This window comes from Protomyctophum parallelum, assembly GCF_964188405.1.
Source record: "Protomyctophum parallelum genome assembly, chromosome: 4".
Lineage (NCBI taxonomy): Eukaryota > Metazoa > Chordata > Actinopteri > Myctophiformes > Myctophidae > Protomyctophum > Protomyctophum parallelum.
Genome location: NC_139700.1, coordinates 53,028,964 through 53,044,381, shown reverse-complemented (window position 1 = coordinate 53,044,381; position 15,418 = coordinate 53,028,964). Strand labels below are relative to the sequence as shown.

The following is a 15,418-nucleotide window of genomic DNA, read 5'->3' as shown; positions in this document are numbered from 1 at the left end:
GTAGTTCAAAAATCGTACATAGAGGGTGATTTTAAGTTTTAAATAATGTAACAAGACTGCCCCCCGGTGGCAGTGCTGTGCCAGCGCAGTGCTGTGGCTGACCTGTGCGTTTCCAAAGGCCACATTCTGACACAGTCTGTTGATGTCCTGTTTGCACGAGTCGTACAGCTCTGGCTCCAGACGGATGTCCTCGGACTGACCAGGAGGAGAACACACGGTTATTACAACACATTCACTCATTTAATATGAATGTGAATAGAGGTTCAACAGTTAAAGTGATTAGGGATGCTCTGATCAGGGTTTAATATGAATGTGAATAGAGGTTCAACAGTTAAAGTGATTAGGGATGCTCTGATCAGGGTTTAATATGAATGTGAATAGAGGTTCAACAGTTAAAGTGATTAGGGATGCTCTGATCAGGGTTTAATATGAATGTGAATAGAGGTTCAACAGTTAAAGTGATTAGGGATGCTCTGATCAGGGTTTAATATGAATGTGAATAGAGGTTCAACAGTTAAAGTGATTAGGGATGCTCTGATCAGGGTTTAATATGAATGTGAATAGAGGTTCAACAGTTAAAGTGATTAGGGATGCTCTGATCAGGGTTTAATATGAATGTGAATAGAGGTTCAACAGTTAAAGTGATTAGGGATGCTCTGATCAGGGTTTAATATGAATGTGAATAGAGGTTCAACAGTTAAAGTGATTAGGGATGCTCTGATCAGGGTTTTTGGGGCAGATACAGATTGTTTTTCTCATGATCGGCAGATACCGATATTATAATAATAATAATCAACTTTATTTATATAGCACCTTTTTTGACAGTGTCACAAAGTGCTTAACAATATAAAAACAACAGTGTTACATAACAATAAACAGCAGGCATAATTACATTACATTATCAAGGAAATTAAAAGCATACATTGGTCATGGGTTTAAAAAGGCTTTCCTATCAAAGTGGGTCTTTAAAGGTATATTCAGTGATTTCACTTAATTCAAATATCACTTATTTTTTTGTTTTGTTGTGATAATCCTCCCTACTATAGAGTGTGCTGGCCATATAAGGAGTTCCTCCCTGTCCCCAGTTAACCCCTGGGGGTCAAAAAACCTTAGGTTTAGTTTTTTACTCTCTATCCTGATTGGACGAAAGGCTGGGTCCCACAGCCAAAAACGAAACCTAAGGTTTTTTTGAGTGAAATCACTGAATATACCTTTAATTTAGTTTTAAAAATAGCCAAGGAGCTAATGGATATCAAGTCCAACACCGATATTATCAAAGTATTCTGAGGTGCCCACTGGACTTGTATCAAGGCACCCAAGTCCTGCACTACAGTGCAGGACACAAAATAGCTGATCTACAAGCCCACAGACAGACAACGAACCCACCATCTCCAGCTCCTCCACCCGCAGCTGCTTGCGACACTTGACGGAGACGCGCTGCTCCTTGGCGTCCTGCAGGGTGTCGTTCCTCACCGTGGTGCTCAGACAGATGACCACGTCCACCCTGACCAATCACACAATGACATGTCAGTTAGCCACGCCCACCCTGACCGCAAAACACCACCCAAACACAATGACACGTCAGTTAGCCACGCCCACCCTGACCGCAAAACACCACCCAAACACAATGACACGTCAGTTAGACCACGTCCACCCTGACCCCAGTGACCCCACCCAAACACACAGAGAGAGGTCAGTTCACCCCTCCACCCTGACCCCACCCAAACACACAGAGAGAGGTCAGTTCACCCCTCCACCCTGACCCCACCCAAACACACAGAGAGAGGTCAGTTCACCCCTCCACCCTGACCCCACCCAAACACACAGAGAGAGGTCAGTTCACCCCTCCACCCTGACCCCACCCAAACACACAGAGAGAGGTCAGTTCACCCCTCCACCCTGACCCCACCCAAACACACAGAGAGAGGTCAGTTCACCCCTCCACCCTGACCCCACCCAAACACACAGAGAGAGGTCAGTTCACCCCTCCACCCTGACCCCACCCAAACACACAGAGAGAGGTCAGTTCACCCCTCCACCCTGACCCCACCCAAACACACAGAGAGAGGTCAGTTCACCCCTCCACCCTGACCCCACCCAAACACACAGAGAGAGGTCAGTTCACCCCTCCACCCTGACCCCACCCAAACACACAGAGAGAGGTCAGTTCACCCCTCCACCCTGACCCCACCCAAACACACAGAGAGAGGTCAGTTCACCCCTCCACCCTGACCCCACCCAAACACACAGAGAGAGGTCAGTTCACCCCTCCACCCTGACCCCACCCAAACACACAGAGAGAGGTCAGTTCACCCCTCCACCCTGACCCCACCCAAACACACAGAGAGAGGTCAGTTCACCCCTCCACCCTGACCCCACCCAAACACACAGAGAGAGGTCAGTTCACCCCTCCACCCTGACCCCACCCAAACACACAGAGAGAGGTCAGTTCACCCCTCCACCCTGACCCCACCCAAACACACAGAGAGAGGTCAGTTCACCCCTCCACCCTGACCCCACCCAAACACACAGAGAGAGGTCAGTTCACCCCTCCACCCTGACCCCACCCAAACACACAGAGAGAGGTCAGTTCACCCCTCCACCCTGACCCCACCCAAACACACAGAGAGAGGTCAGTTCACCCCTCCACCCTGACCCCACCCAAACACACAGAGAGGTCAGTTCACCCCTCCACCCTGACCCCACCCAAACACACAGAGAGAGGTCAGTTCACCCCTCCACCCTGACCCCACCCAAACACACAGAGAGAGGTCAGTTCACCCCTCCACCCTGACCCCACCCAAACACACAGAGAGAGGTCAGTTCACCCCTCCACCCTGACCCCACCCAAACACACAGAGAGAGGTCAGTTCACCCCTCCACCCTGACCCCACCCAAACACACAGAGAGAGGTCAGTTAAAGTTAAGTGTGTGATTTGTCACACACTTTAGCGCAGTGAAATTTGTTCTCCGCATTTGACCCATCTCTTGGAGCGGTGAGCTGCAGCCAAGGAGCGGTGAGCTGCAGCCAAGGAGCGGTGAGCTGCAGCCAAGGAGAGGTGAGCTGCAGCCAAGGAGAGGTGAGCTGCAGCCAAGGAGCGGTGAGCTGCAGCCAAGGAGAGGTGAGCTGCAGCCAAGGAGAGGTGAGCTGCAGCCAAGGAGAGGTGAGCTGCAGCCAAGGAGCGGTGAGCTGCAGCCAAGGAGCGGTGAGCCGCAGCCAAGGAGAGGTGAGCCGCAGCCAAGGAGCGGTGAGCCGCAGCCAAGGAGCGGTGAGCCGCAGCCAAGGAGCGGTGAGCTGCAGCCAAGGAGCGGTGAGCCGCAGCCAAGGAAGGGTGAGCCGCAGCCAAGGAGAGGTGAGCTGCAGCCAAGGAGCGGTGAGCCGCAGCCAAGGAGAGGTGAGCCGCAGCCAAGGAGCGGTGAGCTGCAGCCAAGGAGCGGTGAGCCGCAGCCAAGGAGAGGTGAGCTGCAGCCAAGGAGCGGTGAGCTGCAGCCAAGGAGCGGTGAGCCGCAGCCAAGGAGCGGTGAGCCGCAGCCAAGGAGCGGTGAGCCGCAGCCAAGGAGAGGTGAGCTGCAGCCAAGGAGTGGTGAGCCGCAGCCAAGGAGCGGTGAGCCGCAGCCAAGGAGCGGTGAGCTGCAGCCAAGGAGAGGTGAGCCGCAGCCAAGGAGAGGTGAGCTGCAGCCAAGGAGAGGTGAGCTGCAGCCAAGGAGCGGTGAGCTGCAGCCAAGGAGCGGTGAGCTGCAGCCAAGGAGCGGTGAGCTGCAGCCGTGCCGCGCTCGGGAATCATTTGATTAGTAGATTTGACCCCCCAATCCAACCCTTTGATGCTGAGTGTCAAGCAGGGAGGCATCGGGTCCCATTTTTACAGTCTTTGGTATGACCCGGCCGGGGATCGAACCCCAGCCTCCCAGCTTCAGGGCGGACACTCTAACCACAAGGCCACTTAAGAGACCACGTCCACCCTGACAACACCCAATGACCAGTCAGTTAGCCACTTAACCCATTTAGGGCTGAGGCAAAGATTCTACAAAACGTCTTGTAAATCCTGACCAGTTTTCTGACAAACCCATGTTTGTGTGTCAGTGGTTCATGTCAAGGAGCCCCCGAACTATATGTATTTGGCTGCTAAATATGTAGTTCCAGGGACCTCCCAGAAGCAACCATTTGAGTTAAAAACTAGGGCCGGGACTAATTGCGATTAATTTAGATTAACTACAGAAAAATTTATCGCGATTAACTACAGATAAATTAATCGCACCTTTTTTTTCACCGCGGAACGTTTCTCACTGGGCGCTTTTCTATAGTACTGAAAACTGGAAATAATAAAAAGTCACCCCATTTTGTGTTGCCTAGAACTGGAGGTCTGACAAAAAACAGAAACAATATGAAGTAAGTACAGCTTTGTGATGTCACTGAGATGTACTCCAGTTCTAGGCAACACAGAATGGGGTGACTTTTTATTATTATTTCCACAACAGGTATATTAATGACAGTAAAATGTTGAAAATGAGTGGTATCCTGTAGTCACTATTCGTTGATTCACTGGGATACCAAAAAACATTTAAAAAAAAAGGTTTCTCGCTGTTCTCGTGTTGAATATTGATATGCGATTAAAAAAAAAATTATCGAGTCCCAGCTCTATTAAAAACGTTTGCTGTGAAAGAATATATTCAAAGATCCGTGCCACATTTTCACGATTAAAGAAAATGTGCAGATCGACAAGCTCATAGCGCTTGACAGCCATTAAAAACGTTCGCTGTGAAAGAATATATTCAAAGATCTGTGACACATTTTCACGATTTTACAAAAACAGCAGTTCGACAAGCTGATAGGTAGCGCTTGACAGCCATTAAATCCCCTACATTTTAATCAAACTAATGAATTATTGAAAGTATAAATGTCAGGTGACTTACTTCTTCTTAATGCTGGGACACAGCTTCAGTACGTCCTCTTTACAGGCCATCTTGAACTTGTAGGAGAAACGGAAGTCTTTGATTTGGATCTGTAGTTACCAAAGAAAACACATTTACTGTTATTTACATTTACAGAAATGCAGTTGTTGCCCCCAAAATATGCAAAAGAAATTCCAATCCTTTTGGAATATTACCGGTACCCAATTACCCAGTTACCCTTAACCCATTCTGACCAGGCACCCATTTTGGTGTCAGCATCATGTTATGCTTTAGCTATTTAAAAATAGCAGATCTACAAGCTCATATCGAGCTTGTAGGTCTGCTATTTTTGAAAAATCGAAGAGCGACTGACATTTTTAGAATCTGATCTCAGGTCAGAATGGGTTCATCAGACCAGTGTGTGTCCGGCGGAAACCTCGTATGAATCTGATCTCAGGTCAGAATGGGCTCACCAGTTGGAAGTGGGTGACGCCCACGGCGCACTTGTCGTTCATCTCCTTCTGGTGTTTGTTCTGCACCAGACACTCCATCAGGTCCCCCGTGTCGATCTGGTTGTCTGCTACCTCCTGTGGACGCGTGCACATGTGTGTGTGTGTGTGCACGTGTGTGTGTGTGTGTGTGTGTGCGTGTGTGTGAGAGAGTGTGAGAGAGAGAAACAGAGACAGTCAGTAGTGGTAAAGTTCAGTGTACTGGTGTGGTAAATTAACAAGGCCTGCTGGTTGGGGAAACATTTGACGTTTGACATTTTACCAGAATGGAGGAAAAAAAACATTCCATTGTTTAAAAAGAAAGGAAACCCATTTCTACACAGCCCAGCATAAGGATATATAAAAGCAGGTTTGGTTACTGTGAGACTTACGTGACAGTGTGTCTGGATGACTGGCTCACAGGCACGGATCAGCAGAGTCTCGATCTGAATGTCCTGCCAGGACAGACAAGAACATGGACTTAACCCTTGGACTGCCAATCCCAATTTTTTTGTTTGGGTAACAAATTGGCATATTTTTAATTCATCGTTTCATACAAGAAAGATCTGGTGGTTTGAAAAGATGTTTTTTTTTTTTTAGATCTCCATATTATATACCTGAGATACCCGTTCTGACATTCCATTATGTTGATCATTCACCAAATATCCTTCCTCTTCGATGTCTCCCTTTTGACTGACCAAACAATGATGTGTTTTTAACTTTTTACCTCAGACTCCAGCTCCGTCAGGCTGCCTCCCACCACCACGTCTTACCTCAGACTCCAGCTCCGTCAGGCTGCCCAGTGCCCACCACCACGTCTTACCTCAGACTCCAGCTCCGTCAGGCTGCCCAGTGCCCACCACCACGTCTTACCTCAGACTCCAGCTCCGTCAGGCTGCCCAGTGCCCACCACCACGTCTTACCTCAGACTCCAGCTCCGTCAGGCTGCCCAGTGCCCACCACCACGTCTTACCTCAGACTCCAGCTCCGTCAGGCTGCCCAGTGCCCACCACCACGTCTTACCTCAGACTCCAGCTCCGTCAGGCTGCCTCCCACCACCACGTCTTACCTCAGACTCCAGCTCCGTCAGGTTCCCCACCACGTCCCTGCAGTCCGCCACCAGGTCTTCCAGGTGGTCCTGTAGACACTCCAGCTCCTGCACAACAGAACAAACACAACTGTCAGCAAACCTTAAAGGGGGGATGTCACGGCCCTCGGGAGCTAATAATGCTATTAAAATTAGCATTTTGGATTATGACATCAGGTCGGGATCGCACAATTTGACCAATGAAATTGATCTTGTATCTGGACTAAGGGCAGAGCGCCTCTGGGCTCTGCGAGTTAGCAGTCCTGGTGGCTATCAACTCATGCTAGTGGTTTTGGTGTCAGACTTAGCTTCATAATTGTTGAAAGTGTCAACCAAAAAAAATTTTTTTTCACTGGAAAATCTTCGTTACAATGACATTGAGTTGACGTGTAAGTTTTACGGTAAACTGTTGCGTTTTTTTTTTTTTCGCGTGACGAGTTCCATGCTCTCCCCGTCTCCCCCCGTCTCCCCCCGCTGACATGGCCTCAAACACGGCTAAGTGCTGAACAGGGCTCCGTGCTGGAGCCCTGGAGCTTCACATGAGGTTACCACTGCCTGTCTAGCGCTACAGCGCCGGGCTAACCTGAGCCCTCTCTCCCTCTCTCGACTCTCTCTCTCTCTCTCTCTCACACACACACACACACACACACACACACACACACACACACACACACACACACACACACACACACACACACACACACACACTCTGTCTCTCTAATGATTAGGCCAGTTGCTGTATAGTGTTGTATAGCCTATCTGATCAGCGATCACCAGGGAGCAGCGACAACACACACACACACACACACACACACACACACACACACTCTGTCTCTCTAATGATTAGGCCAGTTGCTGTATAGTGTTGTATAGCCTATCTGATCAGCGATCACCAGGGAGCAGCGACAACACACACACACACACACACACACACACACACACACACACACACACACACACACACACACACACACACACTCACGTCTCACACACTGCGTCTTGCATCAGCCTTCAGCGCGCATATGGACTGCCTTACGCACCGCCAGTCTCTCCCTCCGTATCCCTCTCTCTCTCTCTCTCTCTCTCTCTCTCTCTCTCGAATAGGACTAATAATAAAACGCATCACAGCGCGAAAACATGTGAAGATTAGATATATTCGAAGAAACTATAGCATTTAGGAACCACTGGAAAAAATAACAAGTATCCGTGCGCAACTAGGAGCTCTCCAATAGCCACAGAAGGCATGTGATGTCTTCGTCTAATGAAACGATCATCTCATTAATCATTGACATAGCGTTATTTAGGCTATAATGATCAACTTGTATGGGTGATCATTTTATGTATATCAAATATTATATTAACTCAAGGTAATTAATGCTACAGCTCTGAATATAAATGTCGGAACTGGTATAAAATGGAGAATAAGTCTGTTGCAGTGTTGCGCACTGAATACCAGAACAGGTACGCTCGCCCCTTTTCCAACTCACCCCCACGAAAAGTGAAGAGCGGTCGCCCTGGGATTTCGAAAAGTGAAGGCTTGCCCCAAAGCCATGAGCAGCTCGCTCCCAAAGTGTGGTTATCTCGCCCCACAGCGTGGATATCTCGCCCCAAAGCACGAATATCTCGCCCCATGTTTATTTCATGTTTATTTTACCTTATTTCTCATATTAGAACCTTTAGAATCAATGTTGTTTGTCAAAGGAGAATATTTAGAACCAGTTTGTTGTTGGTGGTCAAATGAAAATGATGCATGGTACCCAGGGGGCAAACCACCCTTTTTTTAGGAAACCTGCATTTGCCATGACCTCAAAGGTTGTCCACCAGAAATAATATCTCATAGGATCACAACCTATATGGACAACCCGGTCAATTTCTTTTGCTGGAAATCAGAAAATATAGGTTTGGCACTAACTTCTGAACCAGATGAGCTAGAAATGCAAACTTGGTGTCTATTTCATGGTTTCTGACCATGAGAGACTCAATGGAATACCTATTTTTTATTATTGGGTGTGTCTGGACCCTTATTGTGCATATTTACAAGATGGTGCCTACCCGAAACGTGAAACGTGAAAAAGAAAAGAGACATTGTCTCTTTTCTTTTGCAGCCATATTGACAATATGCAAGCTCAAGGATATATGTCCCTTCTGGGCCATACATTAGCCAATGGATTAATATTGCTTGTGTTTGCCAAAACAGTCAACACTCATGGTAGAAATCATGGTAAAGCACAATTTCGATATTATTAATTTTGACAATTTAGATATTATTTCTGGTGGACAACCTTTGAGGTCATGGCAAATGCAGGTTTCCTAAAAAAAGGGTGGTTTGCCCCCTGGGTACCATGCATCATTTTCATTTGACCACCAACAACAAACTGGTTCTAAATGTTCTCCTTTGACAAACAACATTGATTCTAAAGGTTCTAATATGAGAAATAAGGTAAAATAAACATGAAATAAACATGGGGCGAGATATTCGTGCTTTGGGGCGAGATATCCACGCTGTGGGGCGAGATAACCACACTTTGGGAGCGAGCTATTCATGGCTTTGGGGCAAGCCTTCACTTTTCGAAATCCCAGGGTGACCGCTCTTCACTTTTCGTGGGGGTGAGTTGGAAAAGGGGCGTACCTGTTCTGGTTTTCAGTGCGCAACACTGCAACAGACTTATTCTCCATTTTACACCAGTTCCGACATTTATATTCAGAGCTGTAGCATTAATTACCTTGAGTTAATATAATATTTGATATACATAAAATGATCACCCATACAAGTTGATCATTATAGCCTAAACAACGCTATGTCAATGATTAATGAGATGATCGTTTCATTAGACGAAGACATCACATGCCTTCTGAGGCGCAGGCTATACGTGCATGGATCTTTTGCAAAACGGATATTTTCGTCCTCCGTTTTAGAAAAAATCCCTGGCCATACGACAGAGATATATGTCCACACACAAACGCAGCAACGCATTGAACACAGGATAAAATCACTGCAGTAGCAGGTTTCAATTGTAGGCTATATTATATTGGATTTTATATTTACACTTATGAGGTGCCAATCATATTTTTTAATGAAGGAATAAGTACCGCATTTTAAAAGCCACCTAAATTGTGAGTGGAAGTATATGTTTCTTTCATTGTCTGTCAGCATGTCACACTATGTGCAAATCTCCAGATCCCGACTCTCGACTTTTCTCTCCATATAATTAAAAAATGATAGACACTTTACCATTGCTCTGGCGACTTGGTACAGAAATTAATAGCAGAGTCAGACCTATAGAAGTGTCCACAACCAGTTGTGAGCTTGCAGAGAGGCTATATTTTCGAGCTGTATAATAAATGTCACGTTATAATGTAGGCTAATACAACGTGCGCACATTGTCAGCATGTAGGCAGAGTGACATGCAGTCAATGGGCTGCATGGCTTATCTCTCTATCATTTGATAAAGGCATATTAAAAACATGACTTGTACACCAAATGAAAATATAAACTTCACGGAATATATAACACTTTGAATTATAACAATCGGTTGTAGACTATCTGAATATCGCACAAGTAAAATCTCAACACTTTGCACAACGGGCCATTGTGCTGCAGACTGGCAGTGTTTTACCTATACTTGTGAAGACCTCTGCTTGGATTCATGGCGAGTGGGGCACCGACGATCTGCAAGCTCAACGCGCTGCATGTGAGTTGTGGACACAACACTTGGAGCTTGTATACACGGAATGACGATACACATTTCACAGAATATATATACCACTTTGAATTAAAACAATCGGTTGTGCAACTTGTGCTTTGCACTCGGCACCAATACAAATGAAATGACCAGTCCGCACTGGACTAGTTGATATATTTATTATTGGATGCAGCAGAGCAGAGCCTTTGCTCGCTGCAGTTGATGCAACATATGATAAGTTGTTAACAGTGATATATACTGATACTGTGATATACCGATATATGTTGTCGCGCTGTGATGCGTTTTATTATTAGTATTAGAGAGAGAGAGAGAGAGATACGGAGGGAGAGACTGGCGGTGCGTAAGGCAGTCCATATGCGCGCTGAAGGCTGATGCAAGACGCAGTGTGTGAGACGTGAGTGTGTGTGTGTGTGTGTGTGTGTTGTCGCTGCTCCCTGGTGATCGCTGATCAGATAGGCTATACAACACTATACAGCAACTGGCCTAATCATTAGAGAGACAGAGAGTGTGTGTGTGTGTGTGTGTGTGTGTGTGTGTGTGTGTGTGAGAGAGAGAGAGAGAGAGAGAGAGAGAGAGTCGAGAGAGGGAGAGAGGGCTCAGGTTAGCCCGGCGCTGTAGCGCTAGACAGGCAGTGGTAACCTCATGTGAAGCTCCAGGGCTCCAGCACGGAGCCCTGTTCAGCACTTAGCCGTGTTTGAGGCCATGTCAGCGGGGGGAGACGGGGGGAGACGGGGAGAGCATGGAACTCGTCACGCGAAAAAAAGAAAACGCAACAGTTTACCGTAAAACTTACACGTCAACTCAATGTCATTGTAACGAAGATTTCCGACCGATTTTATTTTATTTTTTATGATAATTTCACCTAGTATGACGCAGAAAGTTACCTCAAAACAGGTAGCCTTTAGTGCGCTAGCCACTCAGCTTGACTATATGCTAGGTCACGTCAGAGCCTGAGATATAGTCACGTGTCGTTTAAAATCGTTTTCATTCAGACCACGTGATGTTCCTTATCAGCAACGTTAATCTCGGGCCGTGACATACCCCCTTTAAAACCGACCCCGTGCCGCCACCAGGGGGCTCCACTCAGGAGCCACCAGGGGGCTCCACTCAGGAGCCACCAGGGGGCTCCACTCAGGAGCCACCAGGGGGCTCCACTCAGGAGCCGGTGCCGCCATCATGAGTGGAAATGAGGCTCTTTAGAGAGCCGTGGACTCGCTCGGTGTACGGGAAGTGATAAGCTTCCGTTTCCTGGCGTCACTCCGGGCCGTCATCTGCCCATGTAAACATTACCCTAGTTTATTAATCACCAGGTCAGATTAAAGATGAATTATTATTAATTAATTATTTTTGACATTTTGGTCTCCTCCTCCGGCCTCCTCCTGGAGGAGGTTATTTTCCAAAATAATTATTAAGAATAAATGAAAACAGTAAATGATAAAAGAATAATAGGTAATAGATAATAATAGTATAAATAATAGATAAAATAAATGATAAAAGAATATAGGGAAGTTACAGTTCTTTAAATAAAATAAATCAGAACACTTCTTCAAAACTTTCAAGTTGCATAATATTGCATCATGTTATCAACGCAGCACACCCAGGCAGTGATTAGATCACATGGAGTGTGAGAAAGAAGCCCTCAAACCCCCGTGGATTAAAGCCAAGTAAAATCTCACGGTTGAAAAAAAAAAAAGATGTGCGATTTGTGAAACGGCGTGAGAGGAGCCTACCTACACTAGCACTGTTTTTTCCTACACAATCAACAAGCTATTATACAAGCTCACAACAGGTCGCGCTGCCACACGTGAGCTTGTAGATCGGCAAATAGATCTGTTTTCGCTGCGCAACATCCTTCCATAGCAATGCTGGATTCTATGGAATCCAAATGACTGAAATTAACCCATTCTGACCGGGCACCCATTTTGGTGTCGGCATCATGTTATGCTTTAGCTATTGAAAAATAGCAGATCTACAAGCTCATATCGCGCCACCGAGTGGCGCGATACGAGCTTGTAGGTCTGCTATTTTTGAAAAATCGAAGAGCGACTGACATTTTTTAGAATCTGATCTCAGGTCAGAATGGGTTCATCAGACCAGTGTGTGTCCCCGGCGGAAACCTTGTATGAATCTGATCTCAGGTCAGAATGGGTTAAATGCAGTCTATAGTGGGAGAGCTTTGAGTCCTGCGTGTGACAATGGCGCCCCCACCTGGCCGGCCTCGGTCTTCTCGCTGCACCACTTGCCCAGGTCCGTCATGCAGCGTCTCTGCAGCTCGGGGTCCAGCTTCACGTCCAGCGCCCTCTGGTGGAGGATCCTCTGAACTTCCACCTTGCAGTCCCGAGAGAGCTGGAGTCATAGGAGAAGAGATTAAGAGAGTTCAGAGAACTGGGATTATGGGAGAAGAGAAGAGAGTTCAGAGAGCTGGAGTCATAGGAGAAGAGATTAAGAGAGTTCAGAGAACTGGGATTATAGGAGAAGAGAAGAGAGTTCAGAGAGATCTGGAATAGAGCGTCGCAGTCCCGCCCCCTTTCATCACGACGCCAGGCCCAGGAAATAATTCCCAATGCATTTTTCCTCATAGACATTTCAAAAAGTATTTATTTAAAGACCTTTTAAGCAACCTATTAAAGAGCTTTTAACAAACCCAACTCGAGTCATGACAACAAACACCATATTTTAAATAATTACAAAGAAGAACAAGAGAAAAAAAAGTGTTGTAACCTGCCGTTTTCTTCTTCCTTCTAATTATTTGTTCGGCCCGAAAAATTGTTGTTTGTCGTCATGATTTGTCACGGCAAGAGTTGGCTTCGTACGACGCTTAAAAAGGTATTTAAATAAATAAGTTTTGAAAAGTCTATGAGGAAAACGAACGGGGAATCATTTCCTGGGCCCTGGTAGGGGGCGGGACTGGGCCCTGGTAGGGGGGGGACTGGGCCCTGGTAGGGGGCGGGACTGGGCCCTGGTAGGGGGCGGGACTGGGCCCTGGTAGGGGGCGGGACTGGGCCCTGGTAGGGGGGGGACTGGGCCCTGGTAGGAGTCGGGACTGGGCCCTGGTAGGGGGCGGGACTGGGCCCTGGTAGGGGGTGGGACTGGGCCCTGGTAGGGGGCGGGACTGGGCCCTGGTAGGGGGGGGACTGGGCCCTGGTAGGGGGCGGGACTGGGCCCTGGTAGGGGGCGGGACTGGGCCCTGGTAGGGGGGGGACTGGGCCCTGGTAGGGGGCGGGACTGGGCCCTGGTAGGGGGCGGGGCTGGGCCCTGGTAGGGGGCGGGACTGGGCCCTGGTAGGGGGCAGGGCTGGGCCCTGGTAGGGGGCAGGGCTGGGCCCTGGTAGGGGGCGGGGCTGGGCCCTGGTAGGGGGCGGGACTGCGACGCTCTATAAGAGAAGAGAGTTCATGTCATAGACCGCCGCGCTATGACTTTCATGTTTATACGATGGGACGTTACCCATATAGACATCAGCGGTGTGAAGTAACAAAGTACATTTACTTAAGTACTGTACTGTTGTACAATAATATGCACAAAATATGGTGGCTGCGATGACGCATCGATGGCTCTGATAATGAAACCACAGCAGCCAATGAGGTATCTACGTTAATATATTTATGACGTTAACATCAACCTCCGGTGACATGACCAGCGAGCTGTGTCGGGGTCATTTTCGACAAAGTCCATCTCTGTTCCTTCCTCCTTATTCCGTGTCTGCCCTATAGCTCCTCTGACCTCACTCCTACAAGGGTTATGTAAAGAAGGAAATCACATCCAATATGACGGTAGATGTTTGGTCAAATTCAGCGGTGTGCGCACATTGCAATTTGCACTCGCATAAAATATTCATGCGGGCGGAAAATTGACATTTGAAGTCACAAAGGAAGAACAAACATGTTCATGTTTGTACAACCGTCGAGCTTACGATGTTTTATTTGAATAACGTGTGGGTTTGTGTGACGGGAGCAGGACAGAGGAGATGGAGGACGGCGACCCCGATCTATCACCGAAACACGGCGAAACCACACGGACTGGCAACGGGCTACGGTATACGCACAGCCGCCATCTTTACTTCACTCACAGGTGTTACCGATGACACTAATGAAGGCTCTGTTCCATTCTGGTAAAACAGAGTCAGGGTTAATGATGCTAATGAAGGCTCTGTTCCATTCTGGTCAAACAGAGTCAGGGTTAATGATGCTGAATGAAGGCTCTGTTCCATTCTGGTCAAACAGAGTCAGTGTTAATGATGCTAATGAAGGCTCTGTTCCATTCTGGTCAAACAGAGTCAGGGTTAATGATGCTGAATGAAGGCTCTGTTCCATTCTGGTAAAACAGTCAGTGTTAATGATGCTAATGAAGGCTCTGTTCCATTCTGGTCAAACAGAGTCAGTGTTAATGATGCTAATGAAGGCTCTGTTCCATTATGGTCAAACAGAGTCAGGGTTAATGATGCTAAATGAAGGCTCTGTTCCATTCTGGTAAAACAGTCAGTGTTAATGATACTAATGAAGGCTCTGTTCCATTCTGGTAAAACAGTCAGTGTTAATGATACTAATGAAGGCTCTGTTCCATTCTGGTCAAACAGAGTCAGTGTTAATGATACTAATGAAGGCTCTGTTCCATTCTGGTCAAACAGAGTCAGGGTTAATGATGCTAATGAAGGCTCTGTTCCATTCTGGTCAAACAGAGTCAGGGTTAATGATGCTGAATGAAGGCTCTGTTCCATTCTGGTCAAACAGAGTCAGTGTTAATGATACTAATGAAGGCTCTGTTCCATTCTGGTCAAACAGAGTCAGGGTTAATGATACTAAATGAAGGCTCTGTTCCATTCTGGTCAAACAGTCAGGGTTAATGATGCTAATGAAGGCTCTGTTCCATTCTGGTCAAACAGTCAGTGTTAATGATGCTAATGAAGGCTCTGTTCCATTCTGGTCAAACAGAGTCAGGGTTAATGATGCTAATGAAGGCTCTGTTCCATTCTGGTCAAACAAAGTCAGTGTTAATGATGCTAATGAAGGCTCTGTTCCATTCTGGTCAAACAGAGTCAGTGTTAATGATGCTAATGAAGGCTCTGTTCCATTCTGGTCAGACAGAGTCAGTGTTAATGATGCTAATGAAGGCTCTGTTCCATTCTGGTCAAACAGAGTCAGTGTTAATGATGCTAATGAAGGCTCTGTTCCATTCTGCACCAGACAGAGTCGGGTGCTGCTATTATTTTGCTATTGTTCATGTTGGCTCACTGGAAACACTCTGCTACCCCA

At 47.1% G+C, this 15,418-nt stretch overlaps 1 protein-coding gene across 2 annotated transcripts in view; it reads right to left on the bottom strand.

Annotated features, from left to right (window-relative positions):
* LOC310856859 (Golgi apparatus protein 1-like) overlaps positions 1-15,418 on the bottom strand; it is a 123,404-nt gene that overhangs the window by 36,705 nt on the left and 71,281 nt on the right. For both annotated transcript variants that reach the window (XR_014569102.1, XM_083762364.1), the window contains exons 12-18: positions 12,378-12,515; positions 6,448-6,534; positions 5,771-5,833; positions 5,364-5,477; positions 4,912-5,000; positions 1,387-1,504; positions 103-195 (exon numbers count right to left, since the gene is read on the bottom strand). Coding sequence is in view for 1 of the 2 variants with exons in the window: in XM_083762364.1 (XP_083618490.1) it covers positions 103-195; positions 1,387-1,504; positions 4,912-5,000; positions 5,364-5,477; positions 5,771-5,833; positions 6,448-6,534; positions 12,378-12,515 (702 nt within the window). In the remaining variant the exon portion in view is untranslated. The remainder of the gene's footprint in view (positions 1-102; positions 196-1,386; positions 1,505-4,911; positions 5,001-5,363; positions 5,478-5,770; positions 5,834-6,447; positions 6,535-12,377; positions 12,516-15,418) is intronic.